General features: G+C 33.6%; 1 protein-coding gene across 2 annotated transcripts in view; it reads left to right on the top strand.

Annotated features, from left to right (window-relative positions):
- Nucleotides 1-25,355, top strand: part of LOC118203484 (cytoplasmic polyadenylation element-binding protein 2-like) — a 282,238-nt gene that overhangs the window by 137,978 nt on the left and 118,905 nt on the right. For both annotated transcript variants that reach the window (XM_085813802.1, XM_085813803.1), the window contains exon 2: nt 21,440-21,554. In XM_085813802.1, coding sequence (XP_085669928.1) covers nt 21,440-21,554 — 115 coding nt within the window. The remainder of the gene's footprint in view (nt 1-21,439; nt 21,555-25,355) is intronic.

Genomic DNA, 25,355 nt, shown 5'->3' with positions numbered 1-25,355 from the left:
TGTTTTAAAGTTGTTTTTAGTATTTTAGAATTAATATTCCTAAGTGTTTTTTTTTTATTATTATTATTTTATTTTTTATGTGTACGCATTTATTTACACATGCAAATTCAAAATTTGCATCTTAAATTTAAGTACATCCTCTTATCGCAATATATCCTTAAATTTCAAATATTAACGTAGAGCGTTCAAATAAATTTATCTAAAAATATGTTTAAAGCTGAAAAGCTTTCAGAAAGAAGTTCACTTTTGATTATAAGTTAAATTGTCCGTTATAGAAATTAAGGTGTCCAAATGCTTCTTTTCTGTTTCTTTTTTGCTATCCAATTTTGTAGGTAATCTGATTTCCTCTATCTTGTTTGGAAGCGCATGATCTTTGAAATGATGACTTCACCCTGATTCTACGCAATAGAGTCTATATAGAAATTTTATTTTTGTATTTCTTTTGTTTTGTTTTGCCACTGGATGTTGATTTTATTTTTTCATTTTATTATTTTCAAAATATACGTTCTTGAATAAATTGTATTAAAATTAAAACTCATAACTGTGTTTCATTGCATTTAAGAAAAGTTCTTGATGCCTTGAACTTCCGTTTACGTGGAAATTCTTGCTTTGGTCCCAAAAATAAATCCGAGTTATGATCGGTAACATGCTCTTTATCTCGAATTCTACTTCGGTTAACTCAGACTGCCACGAGAATACAACCATGTCTTAATGTTAGTGAAGACAGATAACTTTCTTATCAGCAAGCTAAATTAAGCTGGAAATAATGACTGTTTCACTAGAGATTGTAGCCAGTTGTTAAAAAAAATACGGTTTTTTTTTTTTTTTTTTTTTCCATGCTGTAAGCGATAACTGAAGGTATAAACTAATTAAACATGTAAACATCTTATAATTGGAAATACATCTGAAATATTAAAAGTATGCAGGGGTAGTATCAATAATTTTTAAATAGCGTCAGCTACGATATGATAATATAGAAACTCGCTAATAAGGAAGAAAGTACACAAATGGGCAGAACAATTTGGCCATATAGGGTGTCTTGTCAATTCTTATTCTTTTATTGATAACATAAATAAGAAATCATTGCTATGGTGTACTTCTGATTTTCACCATATGTAAATATAGACAGTACACTACCTCATAAGAAAACTCCCCAGGTAAATATACATTTTTTTTCTAATAATTTATCATATGAACTTTATATTACGGTGAGAATATTACTGTAGGTGATGAAAGATATGGCCATGTACGAAGACAATTTAAACTGATTAATACGGAGCATGTCATCCTCCGCGTCGCTTTCTGTTTATTGTCATTTAGTGATAAGATGTACCACATGTTCTCAATCGCTACTTTTGAATCACCACTCAAAACGCCACAGCAGAGCGATACTGATTTACATTACTGCTGTAGTATATGTTAGAATCTCTCTTCGTTTTTCAATTGCATTATGGTTTAGGGTTAAGATGCGACATTCTAAACATGGCACATTTACCGGACTCAAAATTAGAACAATGAACATGAGATGCTGCAAATTATCTTGACTTTTCTTTCAGCAATTACAAAGAAGTATTACTGAAGCTAAATACTCATAAAACCAATAATGATGTTGTAATGGTTTTGCGTTCCTGATATCAAACCAGTTAGATAGTCCAGTTATTAGAAACATTTAAATTTTGTTTTTCTCATCTGTCAATGTAATGAGCTAACCCTGTCTGTAATCACGCAAGTAATTTATCTGTACTCGAATATGAGTTCTACTCGCCAACTAGCAAATTATCTCTATGTTTGAAAATAGTATGACAGAGACTTACGAAGGTTTAAAAAATTCTTTTATTAAACTGAACTTTAACAGAAAGGTACAACTTGTGCTAAAAATAAACCACTATTCTTGGCGATGTAAATTTTAACCAATAATAGGTACTTATATTTAAACGTTGATAAAAGTAATCTAAAACTACACAAGCAATAAATTAAGTTATAAGCTGGCTCAACTACCTTTACCGGCGCATAAGCGATCGCCTGCGAGAGACAAGAGAGCCGAGATAATTACATTTAGATAGAACTGGCAGAAGTATCAACAGCCCTACGCGAGTGCCAGAAGCTCTCTAATATCCTTAAGCTTAAGCAAAACCATAAGCTTAAACCATAAGCTTAAAGCAAAACCTTAAGCAAAACCATAAGCTTAAAGCTACATACATATATATATATATTTTTACAATAAATACATTTAAAGCTAATTTTCATTCTGATAAGGAATACAGAAAGAAGAACTTTGAAGTAAAGATCAAAATTATAATAACTCGTTAATTAACATGAGAACCTTACACATGTATTTGTATTCTTAGTTGAATCGGTCTTTTTCATGTTGTGATTATGCAAGATGTTTTTGAATAATAGCCTCATTTTCTATTGCCTCAATAGACTGTGTCTATATAGCTGTCTTGATTTGAGGTAAAGACAGTTTGGGGAGAGGGGTTAATCTCACTGTCTGCCTGTCTTCATGTTGCCTGCGCTCTTTGGCATCGTGATTTTGCATATTACCAGTTAATATTTTATAAATATTAAATTATACATAATTATACATTTTAAATGATGCAAAGCTGTGATTGCATGTACCTTACCTTCTGGTTTCAGTATGATTATACTGTAAATCTTCTTTTACATGAACTGTAGGTTTCACGGTGGTGAAAACTAGTCCTTTCTTTTTATAGTGCGATACATAGTTTTGCTTAATCAATCACAAACTTTACATTTGCATAAAACATGCAAATGTGTCTAAACGTTTGAGACATATATAGATCGTATATCGTAATATTTTCAAGTAAATGCTTTTATGTAATCTTTAGAAATTCTGTGCATTGCACTGCCATTATTTTATCATTTTACACGCTTATTGTTACTCATTTATTTTTAGTCGGCAGATTTTTATGAATGTTTCAAATTTTAAAAAGAATGAATATACCTGTTATAAAAATTCTGTGTTTCTTGGAAAACATTGAAAAAGTAAATACAGCATAATTTATATCAAAATAATTGCTTCGAAAATTTTATAATAAGATGATGCTTTTTTTGAAATATGTTCGTTTTGGTAATAGAAATTTGAATATTTAAAACGCTGTTGTAAAAAATAAATTAAAAAAAAAACGCTATGTGTCTTAGGGGGAAAAAGGGCCAACTTTTTAGAGATCATTACACATTTTATATTGGAGCAGGAGACGTGAAAAATATGCAATGCCTCGCCGAGAATTAAACTTGGACCTCCCGATGCTAGTCGGATATGCTTTCCAATTAGACCACGGTGACACGCGGTAAGGAAGGAGGAAAACCTTAAAGGGTGGCTAGAGTGGCCGGAACCCAGTCGCTGAACTCTGGTGGTGACGAATTATCGTTCATTATCTTTTGGCGTTATATGTGGAAACCATTAGAAATTTTATTTTGCAAGGGATGTGAAGCTAGGCCGTGCCTTTTCTTAGACTCGGAACTCCGGACCTTTCGATGCTAGCCGGACGTGCTTTCCAAGTACATCACGAAGGCATGCGGTAAGGAGACCCCCCCCCAAAAAAAAAAAAAACTTAACAAGATTTTTAATAAAATTTAGGGCATCGTTATAGAAACCTGTGTGACATATCTTGCCTTATACTGTTTTGAGTAATTCACAAACACCGGATACCTATTGTAAATCACTGCAGAAATTCTACATAAATTTTGAGTACCATCAAACTTTTATTGAAATTTTAAATAAATAAATAAATGAAAAATAAATAAGTTTAGAAGCTCTGCAATCTTTAATCCATTGGGAAGCTTTAACACTATCACTGAGAATCGTTTTATTCAGTGCCTAAGAATTGCAGGGAGAAGACTTCCAATTGTAATTTATAGCTTTGGCCTTTCTTGCTCTAATTTCATTGTTTTGCTGCGTTGTTGTTATATATGCATTTCTATTGTTCGTTTTTCTTATGAGAGTGCAGTTTTTTCCCGCCAGATTCTTTGGCCCCGCGTACTGAATCGTTAGCAATTAAAGACCTTTACGCTGGATGAGTGCCAGTTTGGAACTCATTTCTGTTTGTGGTAGAGAAAGGTTTGAAAAATGTCACCTGGCCTTGTTCATTTTTTTTAACTAGATCTTAGTGTATTTGCATTTGCTCGGAGCATGTGTGTTCAACTTGGTATACGTTAATTCTCCCGTTTTTTTTTTTTTTTTTTTTTTTTTTTTTTTAAAGTTTATTTGCGTTTTTATTTTGTAACTATGAGCCATTTTTGATTTGAAGAAGGATTTTCACTAAGTTAGGCCTCGTGTTTTTTCTTAAATGTGGCACTGAGTAATTTAACACACGGTGCCCAAATGCATTCTCGTTTTCCAGTTTCACCCTTTGAATTGTTTTTATCATTATTATTATATTTTGAGGCGCCTTGTATGAAAGAAGCTGTTGTTAAGTTTTTGACTATTGTGTTAATTTTGTATAAAAATTAGACCAAAGTTTTATTTTTGGAGAAATTTCGATACATTGAAAAGATTTAAAAATCTAATATTAGAAAAATGCAAGTGCTAGTGAAAGGGTTTGTGTATATATATGTGTGTGTGGTGATGTTGTAGAAGTTATTGGCATGGAATATGAAACAGCTTTCAGGGACGATTGAACATGTTTGATTTCTTGCCAAAACAATTCTTGAGAAGCACATTCATAACCTGGATTACATTGCGCGAAGGGCATAGTCTGTGCCCACTTTCTAATCACATTTGTACATTTTACATCATTATCAAAATATAGGTGATGAAAGATAGGTAAGCGGCGACTTGGTTGTAAGACAGCAAGCGACAGCAGAAATCCAAGATTAACGTTTGGTGCAAAAGGATTTAGTTGAAGTTTAGCTTTATTTTATTTGGTTAATATTAAGTCTCTGTTCCTAAATTTAAAATCATTATTGGCATAAATATTATATAGGTATCTGTCCTAAAAGCGTTATGTAAGAATCATATGACATAGATTGATCTTGAAAAGACATATATATATAAGAAGGAGATAAAGAAAATATATTTCAATTAAAAGTGGGAAACTGTCTAATAGGAAGGCACAAATTAAGACTGATTTGAAGGAAAAACTTAAAAATTAAACCTGAAATAAAAGTAAATTAATTCAAAAACAAAAAAATTTAAAACAAATATTCTTCAGTTTTTATTCTCTCTCTCTCTATATATATATATGTGTGTGTGTGGGTGTTGGGTGTGTGTATTGCTTTTCATAGAGTTACAATGTTTCAGTTAATAGATTCAATGAGGGCGCAGTCCGACAAATTTAGCAAACCAAACAGTCGCCCTATGGTCAGCAATTAATACACATTCTAAAACATTATCGCGCTTACTCTTTGAGTTGCCAGAAGTATTAACTAGCAGTTCAATTTTTAAAATGATGTTGTGTACATTCTCACAGCTCTGCCCTATTTCAAAAAAAGGGGGGGGGGATTTAAAGTTGTTCTAATTATCTTTCCCCTTATTAACAAGGTTCATAATACTTAAAAAATTTCTAACAGGATGTAACTTTAGTAATTAGATAAAATTCTTACATTTGGAAAAGATAAAATGTAGGCATTTAACGAGAGAGATGCAGATTTATGGTTGTTGAATATTCGAAATACCTAGTAACTTCATAGTTGGGAGCAAGATTAATTTATTAAGTATTTAAATTAATTAGAACATCATGAAGCTCTAACTCATTTTTGTTTTAATTGAAAAAAATTTAGTTCTTCTATTCTAAAAATTTCGTAAAATTTACTTCTTGACCCTTTTGGACCCGACTGGCAATTATTGGCTTGATATATTCAAATAGCTGGTATTTCGGCTATGTTATAATATTTTCTGACTGACAATATACGCCCTTTCTCAATAATCGCAAGCTTCTAGAAGGATACTGATGCGGGGATTTCCCATTCAAACAATAGTATTAATACAAGACTGTGCGAACGAAAATTAATTTTTCATTTGCAGTGTAATCATAGAGGAAAAGTCTAATTTAATTATAATCACTAATTATAAAATTTAGTTATAATCATTAATCCAATATATATCTTTAATTTCTTTCTTTTTTAGTCCAAAGGGGCTTTGTCTCTGAAGGACTATTGTTTTCGTTTTGCGATTTTGCGTTGGTTAACTATAAATGTCCGTTTCCCTTTTTGCCGTCAAATGTCCTGCATTATATTTGAAGAAATTAAATAATGAAAAATCTGCATAAATGTATGTATATTTCTTGCATTGTGGTAAAAAAACAGTACATAGAGCCATCGAATTTAGAATGACGTAATCCTACTGCAAATATGGGCATGTGGAAGCCCAACTTTGACATTTGGAATTTGTTTTATTATCGATTTCATATTTTCTAAAACTTTAACGAATTTTTGATTAACAAGCTCAACGATTTAAAAGGGAGCAATGGCAACGTTGTACAGAAAAAAAAAAAAAAAAAAAAATTTTTTTTTTCTCAAGCGCACGAGACTCTGTATCGGAAATTCTAAAGATATGCTCAATTTAAAACTATTTTGCGATATTGCTCTTGAATTCAATTTTATGGTTTAAGTTCGAAGAACGTGGTATTTAATAAATAAAGGTAACAGACAAAATGTTAAAAAAAAAACTCCTCTTTGGACGTAATTTAAAATCTGAAACCTTTTAGATTTTTATTTATTTATTTTAAACCCAAAGGGGCGTTAGACCCAAAGGGCTAATAGTCTCAAAAGAGCATTTTGCTTCGTTTCACTTTCTGCATTGGTTCACTTCTCAAACTGCTGCCACCAAATATTATCGCCATAGATATTTAAAGAAACTAAATAATGAAGATTAGGCATGAATGCTTGAATATTTCTCGCATTGTGAGAAAATAGCGGTGCCTAGAGCCATCAAATTTCGAATAATGTAGTCCCCAACCAAACATGGCCACTTGGAAGGCCGAATTTTAAATTTCGAATTTGCTTTATTATTTATTTCAAATGTAAAATTTTAACAAATTTTTCATCAACACAGTAAAGATCGTGACTTGTAAAGATCATGACTTGTGAAGATCGTAACTTAAAGAGAACGTGAAATATAAATAATAGGACAAGAACTTGCATTTTACGGTGTGGCAACAAGAGGAGGATTCGAAAGATTTTTATATATTTTGTTTTAGAGTTTAAGATTTTTTAGTTTTTTTTTTTAATAGTTGTAAGAGTTTTAACTGCAGTAGTTAAGAGTTTAAAATTTTGATAGTTTAGAGCTGCAGTATTTATTTTTTGGTTCTGTTTTAAAATTTAAATAAAAGTATTTTGTTTATTCTGAAAAATTAGCTTTATTCTTCCTACAAGATTCAATATTCATCATATTGAAATAAGGAAAGGATCTTTACTGGCGCAGTCGACAGGATCGGGATTTACCCGCATATAATTACGAACCAAAATAACTCAGGTGAGAGCTCAATTTACCTTGTAAACGTAAAATAATTTATTAAGATTATGAAAAGTTAGTTATTGTTTCCGTCATGGAATCTTAGTTTATTTACTTTGAAAGTAATGAATACGCCAGTGTTCAAATGTAATTTCGTTTGACTCGCCAGAGTAAGTGAACAACACATTAAGTATTGATTCCACTGATTGATTTTCGTGCCGAATAAAATTAAATTCATTGTGAATTATATTTAAATAGAAAAAGAAAAGAGAAAAAAATTGTTTTTTTAAAAAAAAAAACTAAGAGTCTATTGGCTGAATAAAATCGAGACATGGCTTTTATGGGACGTGGGAAAAAAGAGGATTTGCTGGCTTTAGCTGCTGAATTAGAAATTCAAGTAGATCCAAGTATGAAAATCGTGGCGATAAAAATGAAATATTTCAAAGTGATACATATGATGAAGCATTTGCTAAAGAAGTGTTTTTAACGATTATTGAAGAGAGGAAAAGAAAAGAAGAGGAACAGCGAAGAAAGGAGAAAGAAGAGCTTGAGGAAAGGCGAAGGAAAGAAGAGATTGAGGAACAGCGAAGAAAGGAGAAAGAAGAGCTTGAAGAAAGGCGAAGGAAAGAAGAGATTGAAGAACAACGAAGGAAAGAAGAGATTGAGGAACAACGAAGGAAAGAAGAATTAGAAGCACAGCAGAAAAGAGAGCAAATGGAGTTTGAATTGAGGAAACTCGAAATTGAATCTCGTGTTCGACTAACACAAACTCCACCAACAAATGAAAATGGACATCATAATTTTGATTTAATTAAGCTTATTCCCAAATTCAATTTAAGACACGATGATATTGTGATTTATTATCCTTATTTGAAAGACAAGCTAAAAGGACAAAGATTGATCCTAAAGATTGGGTTTCATGTTTATTGACTTTAATGCCATCTGAAATCATTCAATTAATTGGTAGGGAATCTGAAGAAAATTTTGAAGATTATGAGTACATTAAGGCCATTTTATTGAAGAGATTTAAATTAAATCCTGAAAGCTTTAGAAAAAAATTTGTGATGCACCAAAAGAGCGCTGAAATATCATGGAGAGATTTTTGCTACGAAATTACAAGTTATTTTGAAGAATGGATCAATGGTCTTGAAATCACAAATTTTGCCGCGTTAAAAGACTTGATTATTACTGACCAAATTAAGAAAAGAGTACCGTATGAAGTAAGAGACCATCTTCTTGACGACTGGGCGAAGTTCGTTTCTCCAACCAAATTAGCTGATAAACTTGACGAATATGACAGTGTTCGTAATATCTCAAAACGGACTGGTGGTAATCCATCAGCAGACAGAACTAATAAAAAATGGCAACCTCATTCTCCACTTCCAGAAAGAGCTTTCAGAAATAAATCGCTGTCCGCTGAAAACACGCCAAGAGTGTACCCATCCCGTAAGAGTGACGGACCACAAAAGCCTAGTTTCAAACTAACTTGCTATAATTGTGGAAAAGAAGGTCATACATCTAAGTTATGTACCAAAAATCGGATACCAAGAAGTGCTTCTGCAACAGCACAAAACAACTTAATACAAACACAAGCACCCCTTACAGAAAAAGAAAAACCAGAAGTGCTAACTGCCAAGATCTCTATTCCTGTCTCAAAATCAGTGGACGTGTCTAGAAACATAGATGAATTAAAACTTGTCAAAGTTAAATGTGGAGATATTATTTTAAATGGAATCGTAGACACGGGAGCACAAATCTCAGTAGTCCGTGAGAAATTGGTTGACAACATACCTTGCGAAGGAGAAAGTAAAATAGAGATATCTTCTGCTTTTGGTGAAAACGAAATTACTCCACTAAAGATTTTCCAGATGAAAATTGACGATGATTTTCACGGTAGAGTGTCCATTACGTGTGCTGTTTCAAAAAAGCTAGTTACCGATTTGCTATTGAGTTCTCCAGCTTATGAAACACTCTGTGGGAATATCGAACTGTTTAACTGTGATCGTTATTGGGATGCATCCCCCATAGAGTACAAAGAGACAGATGATAAACCCTTACCAGTTGAATACAATACTACAAATTTGGCTGCTGTTAATCAGATTTCCCAAGAAAACATAGAGTCTGGGAAAACAACGAATAGAGTAAGACTAGAATTCAAGACACATCAAGAACAAGACGAAACTCTGAAAAAATGCTTTGAATGGGCAAATAAAAATCAAAATTCATATACTTTCGATGATGGCATATTACTTCATTCCGAATATATCTGTGGTGAAAACATTAAGCAAGTTATGTTACCTTTAGAAAAAAGAAGGGAAGTCCTAAGAATGGCACATGAAATCCCTCTTGCCGGCCACCTCGGTGAGAAAAAGACAATTCAACGAATCAAGTACTCATTCTTTTGGCCTACTATTAAGCAAGATGTTAAAAATTTCTGTGGAAGTTGTAAAGAACTGCCCTTTACAGAAATGGAGAAAACAGAAATGATAGAAGATAAAATTGTTGAGCAGGAAGCACAGAAGGAAGAAATTATAACAGGAGAAACTAAGAGGGTAGAAACAGAAGATGAACTCAAAGGGGAAAAGTTAATTGACAGCAAAATAACAGATGTAGAAATTATTCCACCTGAAAGTAAAAACGAATTTATGGGTGAGACTGAAATCCCAGTTGAAAAAGAAACTGTCAATGAAAGTGAAACTCAAGTGAAGCCAATAACCAAAACAGAAAATACAGATGATGCTGAAACTGCAGCTGAAAAAGAAATAATTGCAGATGACAAGAAAACTCAAGTAAATCTTGATTATGAGAACATAGAAGAGAAAGAATATATTGCTGAAATTGGAAACGAGAAGGAAAAAGTAGATGATAAAAAGAATGACTTAATAATCCATAAGGAAAGTATGAAAGCTGACTTAGTAACTGAAAATGAAAATGTAAATCACACAGAAGCTGCAGATCTTGAAACTGAAAATAAACTTGCAGATAACAGTGAACTATTACAATTTACTGAAAAAGAAATTCTAGATGATAACAGAAACAAAAAGTACAATAAGGACAGCATAGATACTGTTGAACTGGGAGATGAAAAAGAAAGTGTGGATTATACAACAAAAGTTGAAACTGAAAAGGAAAATGTCATCCACAATGATACTGAAAACCACAGAAACCTTTCAAGTTCAAGGGTGAAAATATGGAAGATTGAACAGAAAGTTATTCGAATGAAAGCGAAGAACTGGAAGACGAGAAAAAAACGGAAGGAATTGCTGAATTAATAGAAGAGCCCGAGTCGAGGTAGACGATCTACATCATGTTGATGAAGAATTATTAGAAAAAGCAGAAGAAAAAAATTGCTGAGATTTTTTTTAGTTTATAGGACTTTCACCAAGCACAGAAATCCCATATTTGAAGAAATTGATAAAGTTGAAACAATTGATAAATGGTATGAGCTACTTGACAAAGCCATTGGAAAGATAGAAGAGAGGAGAGATGATAAGGAATAACAGCTACTAGGATTGCCTACCATAGGTGAGAATGATAATGAACATAAGCCATTTACAAAAGAAATGCCCATAACATTTTTCAGCAAGAAATTAACGCCCTGTCAACAACGATGGTCAACCATTGAACGCGAAGCATTTTGTGTCATCGAAGCCTTGAAAAAATTTGACACATGGATTTTCGGTGCCAAAGTGCAGATTGTGTCTGATCACAATCCCCTCACCTACTTGACCCAAAGCGCCCCTCATGGTGTTAAACTGTCTCGTTGGGCCTTAGCGTTACAACGGTATAACATGACTGTGACATACCGCAAAGGAAGTCCACATGGGAATGCTGATGCTTTTTCAAGGTTAGCTGTTAACTCTTTCTCTCTCAATGAACTCTGAGCAACATTCTCTCTACGGTGACGAATGTGCTTCTTGTGGGGGGACTAGTAAAGATCGTGACTTGTAAAGATCATGAATTGTGAAGATCGTAACTTAAAGAGAACGTGAAATATAAATAATAGGACAAGAACTTGCATTTTACGGTGTGGCAACAAGAGGAGGATTCGAAAGATTTTTATATATTTTGTTTTAGAGAGTTTAAGATTTTTTAGTTTTTTTTTTTTTTTTTTTAAATAGTTGTAAGAGTTTTAACTGCAGTAGTTAAGAGTTTAAAATTTTGATAGTTTAGAGCTGCAGTATTTATTTTTTGGTTCTGTTTTAAAATTTAAATAAAAGTATTTTGTTTATTCTGAAAAATTAGCTTTGTTCTTCCTACAAGATTCAATATTCATCATATTGAAATAAGGAAAGGATCTTTACTAACACACTTCAATGATTTCAAAGCGGTGACAACACTGCACGGAAGGGGGTATAAATAAAGTAAAATGAAAAAGAAAATCTGAAAGATTTCAGATTTTAAATTACGCCCGCGCACTAGGGCGTTTTTTTAACATTTTGCATGTTAACTTATTTCTCGCATTTGATATGTATTAAATATCATGAAATCTATTAAATATCATGTTCTTCGTACTTAAACCATAAAATTCAGTTCAAGAGCAATATCACAAAATATTTAAAAACAGCGAATTTCCGATACACAGTCTCACGCGCTGGAGATATTTTTTTTTTTTTTTTTCCTGTACAACTTTGCCATTACTCGCTTTGAAATCATTGTTTGTTAATAAAAAATTCGTTAAAATGTTAAAAAAATATGAAATCGATAATAAAACAAGTTCCAAATTTCAAATTTGGGCTCCCAGATGCCCATTATTCGCAGTAGGATTACGTCATTCAAAATTTGATGGCTCTAGGTACCGTTGTTTTATCACAATACGAGAAGCATACAATGCAGATACAATGCAGATTAATGCAGATTCTTCATTATTTAATTTCTTCATCTATAATACAGGGCTATAATATTTGGTGGCGACAGTTTGAAAAGTTAAATGGACATTCAGAGTGATTCGACGCAAAATCGTAAAATCAAAACAATAGTCCCTCAGGGACAAAGTCCCTTTTTTTTTTTTTTTTTTCCTTTGAGAACATACAGACTCCCCGTGCACCACATATGTACAACACGGGGCTTACAGAAGTAAGTTAACTAGAACATTAAAGGTTACATGTATAAATAAACATTAAAAATTACATGCGTAAATAAAGCGAACAAAAGCAGAGAACAGCAGTCTGGACTTCACGAAAACAGATAAGTTCACTGGCCAAGTCACTCCGAACATTTTCAAATCGTTCTGTAAGCATAATCTAGGGCCATCAAATGTAGGGCACGAGAAAATCAAATGTTCCACATCCTGAGGAACTCTTTTTGAACATTCACATAAATTGTTTGATCGTAGATTAAAACGAAACAGATAACTTGCAAATTTACCGTGACCAGATAAAAACTGAGACACTTTAAAATTTAACGAGAGGAAAGACTCGGAATTCAGTCTATGGTAAATAGAAGGAAGGAACTTTTTGGTGACTTCCGCATTACAAGATGAAATGTATTCCTCATTCCACATAGCTAAAAGCTTTTTATAATGAAAGGACTTCCAATAACTCTTTGGAATGCTAATGTTGATATCAATGGGTAAATTTAAGGCATCTTTAGCTAAGAAATCAGCTCTTTCATTTCCGTAGAAACCATGATGAGCACGCACATAAGCAAAGCAGATATCAATACCTCTAATTCTAAGTGAACTAACAGTTACTAGGGTTTCGATAACTAATTTATCGCAGCTGGTAATACTGTTCAAAAGTTGAAGAGAAGAAAGAGAATCAGAACAAATAAGGTACTTTGAGGATGCTGTCCCATGATCCTGGATCCACTTGACGGCAAGATAAATGCACAGAAGTTCTGCTTGAAAAACTGTACATTCATTCCGTATACGATGTCTAAGAAAACAAATCTCGGAATTGCCTTCAAAAAGAACAAATGCAAGGCCAACCTTGTTGTTCATCTTGCTGCCATCTGTAAAGAAAACCATATGAAAATTTATTTCAGCAGTCTCTTTATAATCGCAGAAATTTATGGGTTCTAAAGAAGCGGGATGAGGAAGATCAGTGAAGTGGACAATTCCATTAATACAGTCTTCCGAAGCATGAGTTGCCAATGACTCAAAAATATTATTCTTATATGCAATTTCAAAATCAATAGGCAGAACTCCTGCAAGAACAAAAGTAGCCTCATAGCTTAAGGTTCTATAACCACTAATAATACGAAGAAGAATTCTCCGTTGAATCTGTCTTAAATTTCTTTTGTTAACCTTCTTGGCAAGAACATGTCCCCAAGCACGACAGCCGTACGAAATGAAAGGTACAATACACTGCTTATACATGAGTTTCTTAACATCGTAGCTTACTCCAAAAGTATTTTTGGCAATTCGGTGAAAGCCATTAATAATTTTTTCACATTTAGCAGAAAGGAATTCAATGTGCTTTTTCCATGTTAATTTTTGGTCAAGAATGACACCAAGATATTTAACATTTTCTACAAATTCCAACGGAGAATTATCGAGCATCAAAGAAGCAATATTTTGTTCATCAAACGTACTGGGAACAAGCATAACTTTACTTTTTGAAGGATTGAAAGTGAGTTTATGAGAAATCGCCCAACTGGAGACAAAATCTAGAACGTCTTGTGCTCTCAAAAGAATGTTATTCAAAATCCTTCCTTGGAAAATTAATAGTAAGTCGTCTGCAAACGCAATTTTTAAACAACCGTCGAGATGACTTAAAAGATCATTTATGATTATGTTCCAAAGAGTAGGTCCGGATACAGAGCCTTGAGGACAGCCTTTTTCTAGAGAATAAACCTTAGCTTCGTTCCCAAGCTGAAGCTCAGCAGTCCTCTCGTTCAATGAACTAAAAAATACTTTTATCTCCAGCGCGCGAGACTGTGTATCGGAAATTCTAAAGATTTGCAGTTTTTAAATATTTTGTGATATTTGTCTTGAATTTCATTTAAGTTCGAAAAACATAATATTTAATAAATGAAAGTAACACACAAAACGGTAAAAAAGCTGAGGTAATATAAAATATGAAAGCTTTCAGACTTTTCTTTTATAGCTTATATTATTTTTATTATTATTATTTGCTATTATTATTTTTTTATTATTATTATTTCAAGTCCAAAGGAGCAATTTGCTCAGAAGGACTATTAATTTCGTTTTGGCATTCTGCCTTGAGAACTATAAACGGCGAATCCCTTTTCAAATTGTTGCCATCAAATATTAGAGCCCTGCATTATATATAAAGAAATTAAATAATTAAGACTCTGCATGAATGTATGTAATTTTCTCGTATTGTGATAAAACAACGGTACCTGGAGCCATCCGATTTTGAATAACGTAATTATTTTATTAAAATACAAAAAAAAAAAAAAAAAAAAATCAGAACTACGCCGAGACCACCCGTCAACGGTTGTTCTGTACAGGTTCTTAATATACGTATATAAACCTTAATAATAATTAGACACAGTGAGTCTACTATTAGAATACCTGTTTACAATTTCAATATTTATAGAAAAAGAAATAAATCTTATCTACTTGGTTTCTGCACATGCTTCTTGTCGAATAAACAATTTTATTAATATTTGACATCAGCATTTTCACAATTTCTTTGAAGTAAAGCAGGAACTAGGATATTATTCAATAAAAAGAACAAAAATACAATATATATTTTTGCGTTTTTCTCTTCCTGACGCCAGTTGTTACGTTATTTTCTTCCTGCATGTTCGTACGGGGTTCGTAGATGTGGAGTGAATAACGACGACACTTGATGAAGTATCGAAACACACTTTATTTATCAGTATTGTCAGGACAGCTTCAAAACACGTTTTACAGTCGTCGATGAACTACTATAAACACGCTGACACGATCAGCGACACAGCCTTATCACGGTAGAGACAGCTTCACGGCAAAGCACTAGAGCACAGCTCTCGACTCTGCTTGGTCGTTCTCGGAATTCCACGTTGCAACTCGCGATGCGAACGACACACAAAGCACAGCTCCCGACTCTTCGGTTCAGTCCTTCCCGGAGTTCAACATGCTCTCTCGACGATGCGCTAAGAAACTCCGTCGGTGCGCTCGACGAACCACTCAGCACTCGCTGGCCGGCTGTCAACTCGATCGTCTCCGCACGGACTAACCAGATGAGACACTCGCACTCTAGACGAGACAGACTCACTCGCCGTCTCGACAAGGCACTCACTCTCGATACTAACTGACTGCGGACCAGCAGGGTCTATATAGCTTTCGGCTTGTGTTCGAGAACATTCTGGCTAAACCGGTAAGAATTCGTTCGAGAAGGTTCTCCATCAATCCATGGCATATCGCCAATTTTGTCGCCAAACGGGCGATTTCTCGCCAAATGTGACAACTCTGCCTTCCCTTGCCATTTTATGGCAACCCTAAAACTGCTTTGAGGGGAAGCTATCTTACCACGCCTGTACATTTCGTAACAATATAATTCAATTCAATCCATATCAACATCAACATCAAAATCCATAGAACACTTCTATCAGTAAGCAAACACGGATCAGAACGTGAACGAAAACTGATACCATCCACAAAAAAAAGGATACATAAAACTCGCGTCATTAAAACATTAATACATTAAAAGTCTCGTGTTCATTGAATAAGTTATTCATAATAAAGCCTCGTGGATATCTTCCGAAGTTTATTGACAGCATTATGTAACATTAATCTTCCACCGAATATGGGCATCTGGAAGCCCAAAGTTGGAATTTCGAATTTGTTTTATTATCGATTTCATATTTTTTAACACTTTAACGAATTTTTGATTAACAAACTCAATGATTTCAAAGCGAGCAATGGCAACACTGTAGGAAAAAGGAAAACATTTTTATTTCCAGCTTGCGAGATTGCATATCGGAAATTCTAAAGGTATTCTCATTTTAAAATTATTTTTTGATATTGCTGTTGAATTGAATTTTATGGTTTAAGTGCGAAGAACGTGATATTTAATAAATAAAGATAACCCAGAAAACGTTAAAAAGTCCCTTAGAGCGTAATGTAAAATCTGAAAGCTTTCAAAATTTTTATTTATATATTTATTTTTTCTGCTGCAGTAGTACAATATGGGAAATTTATAGCAGTATTTGAGTAACCTTTTTAAAAAGGATGCTTTGTAATAGAATATTAAGTCATGTTTTAGTGTCTTGTATCTAAAAAAAAAATTTTTTTTTTAAATCTGATCAAAGAAAAAAATATGGAAATTATATCAGTAGCATAGAGTCCAAAGGGGTTCATAACGTTTTTGAATCGCAGTAACGCTGTAGAGGAAATAAAAGTAAATATAGCACTTCTTTAACTAAATTTGTTATGTATAAAAAAAGGAGTAAAAGATATAGTGTCTGTTGCCAGTTAAAAAAATATTTTTAAAAACCTCTCTCCCTTTGAACAGCAAACGACTTCTCAAATGCGTGAAAAGACGCTCTTAGTGAGGTGCAGATCTCACTTTCATCGGGAGTGGGGGAAACGGACACAATGTCTGAATGTATAATAGGAAACTAAGGTGAGTGCTATTTTTAGACTGAAGCTGTGCGGCGCTCGGAAAGGGTTGCCCGCGATTCCTGGGGGGGGGGGGGATCGGGTCGATTTGAGCACGTGATTCATATAATTTTAGCGGATTAAATTGTTCTGCATTCTGCTGCTTTCAAGGTTAGTTTTCTTCCTCGTTTTAAAAACCGTGATCTCACCTATATATTGCAAATAAGCAGATGATACATATTCTCCAACAAGGCTTTTTAATTGTTAATATAATGCAATATTTGATATTGAAATAGTCTAAGATAAGACATAACAGAAGGAAAATTTCATTTATATGTTTTAAAAATTTTGCAGATCATTTCTCATTAGTTTACAATAACAATTCAGTGATTTTTTTTCAACTTCTTCGCAAATTTTAGTTTTTTTTAATTAATATTACTATCTTCTGCTCATGCTTCTGCACTTCTGTAATACTGTTATTATTTCCTTTCTTATCTATTTAGATTTTTTATGCGACTGAAACATTTCTGTGGGGAAGATTGAACCCTCAAAATTTTCAAGTAATTCTCTCCATATAATGGATATTAATGATCCATATATGATTTCTACAGAATATTTCATTTTATTGTAGCACCTAAAGGATGCAAAACATTAACATAAAGCTAGCTGTTGATAATCTTGAGTCTTGTTTATCTACCTATGTGCCCATTTTCCTTTGAAAATTGCTTTACATTTGTTCTTAAACCTATAACTCCAGCAACGTGAAAATAAAATGCATCTATTAATTAAGTGGGAAGAACATTATGACAAACTAATTATTCCTGACGTTTTACTTCATATCAATCATATATTTTATTCACCCTCGGTGCTTATCTTTTACACCGTATCATGTTTTGTCTTTTACACCATATCCATGTTATTCTACTTTCTTAGCTTGCTTCCCTGGATTCCGTACTGTGATGCCAGCAGATTTTTAAAAAAATATTCAGTAGTCGTACCTAGTTTTTTCAACCTAAAGGAAGAAATTGTCAAGCTTCTTTTCATATGAACCAGCAGACACAAATTATTAACAGAAGCAGAAAATTTTTATTCCTCCGTACCATCAAGGCGGTGCTTATTTGAAATATTTATATTCAATTACTGTATAGATTTTGTTGAAAATGTAATTACTTTGACCTATTACAGAAAGATTAAATATGATAATTTTTCTGTTGCCATCAGTCATTCGTGCTCCAGATTTAGTGAATTTGCGTTTCGCCGAACTACTAGAGAAAATGAAATAATTTCAAAATAATAAGCACATAGCCACTTTGGGAGGGGCTGGAATTTTGGAATGTGGAGATTTCGCACTATCATATGCATGCCCAGTAAGCCATGCTCGCATTTGGGTATCATGCATTTTACAGGGTGATTCGCTACCAGACCGACAAACGTGTAGACGATTCGGAATCACATAGGAATGTAGGGTAGCAAATGCCGTAGTTGCGAGCTATGGTGCAAAGAAGCATAGAAAAAGAACAGAAGCAGCAACGCATTAATGGAACAGAAAACATTTTATTGAACAGTTGTACTGGAACGTGTGTAGGCTTTGGAGAACCCTCATCGTAAGCAACCACGTACAGCTCAACATATTATTTATGTATTATTACAGCGTTTATCTATTAGTGTTTCGGAAGGCGTTCTTAGAGACTACCTCATTGGACCGTACCTTCTGCCCAGTCCTTTGGACAGTAGGGTATACCTGATCTTCTTGCAACAAGTCCTGCCCGAATTTCTTAACGCAGTACATGTTCCACTGTAGTTGCTGCGCTCCAGGTGGTACCAGTATGTTTGCCACATTACACGATGGATGTCCGCTGACACCTCGGCGTAACGTTTGGACAGCGGTGGATAGGTCGTGGTGTCCCGGTGCACTGGCCTGCCAGATCACCGGACCTATCATGCATGACTTTTTCTTCTGGGGTCACATAAAGAGTTTGGTGGACGGAGACGATAGTTCCTTCAGTTGAAGACCTCATCGCTCGAATATATGTAGCTGTCAGGAGCATACGTGACATGGCAGGGATCTTCCAAAACTTAAGGGATTCCATGCAGCACCGCTATCAGGCCTGCCAGCCGATTTCTGGTCGTAATTTCGAACACCTGTTGTAGTGCAATCTTTCAATGAAATGTTTTCTATCCCACTAAAGTGTTGCTGTTTCTGTTCTTTTTCTCTGCTTCTTTGCACCATAACTCCTAACTACGGTATTTACGACCTTGCAACCCCTACACACCCTGCAAGTTTGTCGCTTAAGAAAGAATTTCCCTGTATAAACTGCACCATTGTACTTCAGGTATTAGGATCGAATCTGTAATTTCAATTCTGATCTTTAAAAATGAAGCCGCCAGAATTAAACTAATACCTCCCACACTTAGGTTTAAATTTACAAATTGGATTACAGGAAGAAGACTGCATAGCATGTTTCTTTATGTCGATCAGAATTTAATTAGCAGCTCTTCGCAATTTACCCAATACTAAGAGGGCATATCCCATATATTTCCTACGTTCATCGTTTTGGCTTCAGGAATAATGACTTCTGCATTTGCGCTAGCGTCGGTCATGTTGATTGCTATTTATCAACTGCGCATATACCAAAAACTATCATTTGAAAAGACCCTCTATGACCCACCGACAAGCTTGGGTCAAGAACACTAGCAAGCATAAATATGCACTTAGTTGCATAATACATTATACTGCCATTGCTAAAAGTATAGCTGACAGCCTGGAATTATTCGCTACTACTTTCCTACCTTTTACCCCCAAAAAGAGCCGGCAGCTATGTACATTTGCATTTTATTATGTATTTTTTCCTTCTTCGTAAGTATTATTTTGTGTTTTATATCCCTGTATCACTTACTGTACATAATTTTAAGATTTCTGCATGTAATAATGTATAGTTTTATTGTATTATTTATCTCCTTGAATGCATTTCTGATGTTAATGTTGCGCTAATGCACTGTTCTGTTTCACAAATATATTATTTTATTAATAATTTTATGCCTTGCTTTTAACTGTATTCATATGAAAATGTTTACATAAATATTACCGTGCCCACATTTCATCACTGTGTGTTTTTTTACAATTTGTATCTGTGTGATAGTTTATACAGTTTGTGGCTTTTTATAGTATTGTATCTATGTATATGTATAAGTTTTTCTTTCCGTGCATGCAAATAGTGTCATGAGCAGAACTGAGTTGTCTAAACATACTTTTACTTTCATGCTGCAGAAGAAGACTGCTGACCCTACGGCTAAAAAATCTGCCTCACTGCATTATTGTTCTCCTTGCAGAAGGGATCTAATGCTGCTGCGCTCCCTCCGCAGGAAAGCCGGTAGAATAGAATGCTACAAACATATGAAGAATAAGAAGTTCACAAGGCTATTTACAGCAATGCATAAGTCCTCGCAGGCTACACAATCTTGCCCTAATCACTAAGTGAGATCACTGTTGGTCCTGTGTTCAGATAGAGACTAAATTTAGGACTTAACAAGCACAGTTATAATATTACAATCTGAGATACATGAGGCTGCATTACAGATACAGATGCAGTCTGTATATGACTTTATTGCTTATCATATATATGAAAAAAGTGGTATAGTATATGATAAGCAATCATATATATGATTGCTTATCATATATTATACCACTTTCAGGCTAATTTCACAGAGCGCTATTGAACAATGCATTGAAAGTGCTATTAAAATTACTTACTCTGTTGAATGAAGCAATTATGATATTAGAATTGAACAAGGTAATAATCATAATACAATTGAAGTAAAGATTAAATTCCGTTGTTACAATAAGCAGCAAAACGAAACAAGGATTATACATAGATGCAGTGTGTATATAAATGCAATTACAATTGGAACACACAAAAACCGCATGTATGCAGGTACTATTGAAGGAGGTGTTTATACTACTAATGAAACTTTGTGTAATGAGACCTACTGTTGTGCTTCTGCTTTTCAGAGTGTCATTACATAGTATTACAAATCAAAGGGACTTATGATGTTCTGAGAAAAAAGTGTGCATAGTTTTTGGTTAATTTTGTCTGAACATACTACTTGTTGTCCTGCCCTGCCAAACCTCTTACCATTAACTGGTTGAAAAGTGTCCTTCTTTAGATGCACATATTTGGTTTTCATCCCAAGGAGTATGGCTTAAGTCCCTCGCGAGTATGACACAAATTATCAAACACTTCCAATAATGGGGCTTTCAACTGGAAAACTAACTAAATCCAATGGATGACTGCCCCATTATCGATGGAAAAGAAAAGGTATATAACCTTTCAGCTTCATATACATAAATGTAAATATATGTACACAGAAACTTCAAAAGGTGATTACAGGCTTCCTTTCTTTATAAATATTAATCCCAAGAAAATGCTGCAAGTAACATATTTTCTCAAAATAAAGTGGACAATTTATTAATTATTTGTTAATTTTCTTTTTGTTATTTATAGAATTATTTATTTGCTTTGTTATTTTTGTAGGATCGCCAGATCACCAGTAATCTAAGCAGTCCCCTTGACAACCTACGGCATCCCCTGGAACAACAATTAATGGACATCATGCGAACTACGATGGATGGACAGGATCATTATAAAGGTTGGTCAATCTATAGCTGTCTGATATAATTAAGTAGACTTAAAGGAATGTTTATAAAATTATAATAAAATAAAATTTATAGTCCACTGCGATATTATATCCCGTCGCTTTGCTTTTTAAATTAGATTTGCTTAGAGCTTTTCTTAATACATCAGAATCTCTCAATTTTAGTTAGTAATTTTAATTAAAATCCAGTATTTGCCAAACGTTTTAAAACCGTTTTTCTTAACTTTTTTAATCATTTTTATTTTGTTCAGTAAATGGCACTATTATCGTTGATTTCTCCTTTTTTATTATTTTATTTTATATATTTCAATAGCATATTTCCTTCTCAAGGACTCTCTACATGGGAACTTCATATATATATGAGGTTCCAAAATTTGGGTTCAGTTGTTGATATGTGAAATAACTCTTTATAGTTTAAACTTTTACTTACGTAATTAAATAAATTGTAAGAGAGAATCGAGCAGAATATTTTTGCGCTTTGAAGAAGAAGGGTTCGTGCCATTCGCGCTCTAAATGCTTAATTTTTCTATAAAACTATCATCTGTCTGTCCAAAGTCGGCAGAAAATTCCCATTCATCGACAGCAACGTCAAGTTATTTTTCGCTTTTTTATCTTGATTTCTGTCAATGCTGAAAATCCAAATTCGTAGGACCATGAAGATTCAAAAGGCAGAAACATTTTAATTGCTTTCAAGCTGACTGCAGGGTACAATGTTTTGATAGAAAGCCACAACTCATCCAAATGTTTTTCGAAGAATGTTGAACGGTAAAACTTATAGTTTCTCAAATGAATGAGCATTCGTTTTCTGTTATTGTTAAATTTTGTGTTTGCAAATTACAAATAGGATGAAGTTTGATTTACCATTCATGTTCTTCAACTTAAAGCAAAAGGGAGTAGCTAAGTGACTTTTAAAGTTCTTTAGTGGTGCCTATAATTTCATGAGCTCCCCCCCCCGACTGAGATTCATTGACACCCAGAAAATAGACAGAATTTCCTTTTGATATTTCAGATTTCCAGATTGTTAATTTTCTTCAAATGACTTCAGCTTTGATATTGATCTGACGATAATCTTGATGGACTTTGAGGACTGAAATTTAGAGAGTTCAGCTTTTTGAAACAAGTCCGAGAGAAAATTAACTTTAAGCCACCAAATTTCTCCCGAAAAGGAAATTAAAAAGCATTTTTCGACCTCCAAAAAGAAAACCCACCTCTGCTTTTAGGTGCATGAGTCGTTTAAAAACCTTTCCCTTTGAAAGCTAACGCAATTCGGTGTCATGTAAAAGAGTATTGTACTTAGTATGCATTGCGTCGCACAGCTGAGAAAAAATCCGGGACTTAAATGGTGGCTTCTTGATGAAATTGACCATTTGGATGACTTGATTCATAAAATTCAACATATCTGGAGGTAAAGATTTTAAACGAGAAATTTTTTGTGAATCATGCAGTGGACGCTTATAATAATTGAATTTTCTTGGCGTACAAGTAGTTCCTGACATTGAGATACATCCGTCTATCGGAACACCAGTGCATTTTATCCACAGCGAAACAAAGCGTGAAATATTTTCTTTTCAAGCTCAAATATGTCTTTTCGTGTCGTCGTGCTCTTCAAATCTGTGCAGAAAATATACTCATTTACGAATTTTTCATCTTTAACAAATCCAATGAAAGCAAGGAGCTGTGCTTTTCCACGGGTATCTTCGATGGATCAATCTGAAATGACCAGAGTTCACTGCCGTGCGATTTGAAATGCTTGACAATTTATTTTTTTTTTCAAGTCTGAAGATAAAGTTTCGATTCTGTGTGATACTGAGTCATTCGAAAATGGTATTTTCTTTCTTTACCTTCTCTATCGCTTCCTTTCCCAGCATTGTTTCGACTATGATAAATGCTGGTACTGTGAATGGACTCGGCATAGGTGTGTGCTTTTTCGCATTCTGTTATTAATTATGCAATCTTGTAGTTGGTAAACAATCCCTTTTCTGGCATCTTCAAATAGTTTGAATTTTTGTTTTCCCCTCTGCTGCCTGTTTTCAAAATATTCTCTTCCTCCCCCTTTGAGGGAAGAACAAATATCTTTTCAATTTACTAGGAACGAGAGATTCATTTGCATGTTTAATTTTGCAGACTGCACAGAATGATATTTGAGAGTCTTCCGTTTCATTTGTGATGAATTCGAGTTTGATGTAGTTATCTTTATACTTCAGTTTGTTTCTTTGTTTATCTTCCGTTCGTGAAGCAACAGATTTTATTCTTTTTCCATTGTGGTGGTCAAATGAATAAAACGCTTTTTTAATTGCTTCACAGCAGTGCAGTTACATGAAGAAATTTAGACTTACTTATTTAACAAATCTGCTGACTTTAAGGAACAGCCAGTTTGAATCAACGTCTGTTACAATTGGGGAAAAATGCAGTAAAATATCATATAAAATAAGTTTTATCTATGTCCCTTTTAGACAGATTTGCAAACTAATTTGGGGTAAAATAATCTCAAGGTAGTGGACTTGACATGAAGTGGAAGACAAATTATTTTTCTATTGATTTGTTAAAGAAAAAAAACTTCTGTAATCAATTTTTATCATGGATATAATACACTAATAGTTCATATTTAAAATAATTAAACTTCTTTATCTAAAAAAATAAATTAGGTTACAAAACAAAGAGGTTGAGTAACATGAAACTTGAAAGGGACAGGCATTTTTACCTACGATCACACATTTTAAGATTTATATCTAAAAAATTTTAATTGATTTTTTTCGTACAAGGAAGTATTGTAATCGCGAAAAGTTTCAGGTAGCATATTTCAGCGTAAATATCCATTTTGACCACTATCGAATGCAATTTAACGATGTTTTTGCGTGATATCTGTACGTAAGGACAGAATAAAAGACTCTTTTCCTCCAAAAAAAAATATAAAACTGCTTTAAAATGAATTCTGAAGAGAATTTTTCGTGGCGTCTGTACGTAGGTACGTATCTCGCATAACTCAAAAATGAGTAGCCTCAGAACGTTGACATTTTGTATATAGGACTGCTATAACATGTAGATGTGCAGCTCGTATTTTGGTTGCAATCGGCCGCACCAAACGTATATAAATATATTTATATATATATCCACTCTGTTACCCGGCTCAGTGATCTCAGTTTCTTTACTCTTATATGTTTGTAAATTGTACAATTTTTGCTTTAAAAATGATTGAATTATGTTGTCTTTATCTTCCGGTTAAGGTATTTATGCCTTTAGTAAATCTCTATGCAATATTTTTAGAATTATCAACAATTTTAAAGTTGTTTAAGTGCTGCTAAGCCTAAGCCTTTTCTTGATGGCAGCCATTGTTTGTTTACATTTGAAACAGCAGACCAGTGGATTTGTTGACAATCTAGAGAAATATAGCTTCGCAACAACAAAGATAACGTCTTCATTTATTATTGCCAATTAAATCATGCTTAATCCTTTCTGGAATTTTTTCGAGGAAATAAGTGTTTAAGATTTACTTCGTAATTTTTAATATAGATATTTTGAGTTTTTATTTATTTTTGCCTTCTCGCGAAGTGAGAACAATTAATTGAATGAGAAATACTCAATCGTCTGTGAAAAACTGTTCCTTTTTTGTTTTGTTTGCTTAATTTTTTTATACATCGTTCTAGCTTTTTTTATAGTATTTGAATAGAACATGTGACAACGATTCGATAATTCTATTCTTTAAATGATATAAATTTTGTGCATTATGAGTTATGAACGAAATATAATACTGTTAAGTGAATCTAGCGCCAGAGTGTCGCTATGGTAAACAAATAC

Source organism: Stegodyphus dumicola, chromosome 3, assembly GCF_044657685.1.
Source record: "Stegodyphus dumicola isolate Sdum_Otavi_A_Nest chromosome 3, ASM4465768v1".
Lineage (NCBI taxonomy): Eukaryota > Metazoa > Arthropoda > Arachnida > Araneae > Eresidae > Stegodyphus > Stegodyphus dumicola.
This window is presented reverse-complemented; position numbering and strand designations above follow the sequence as displayed.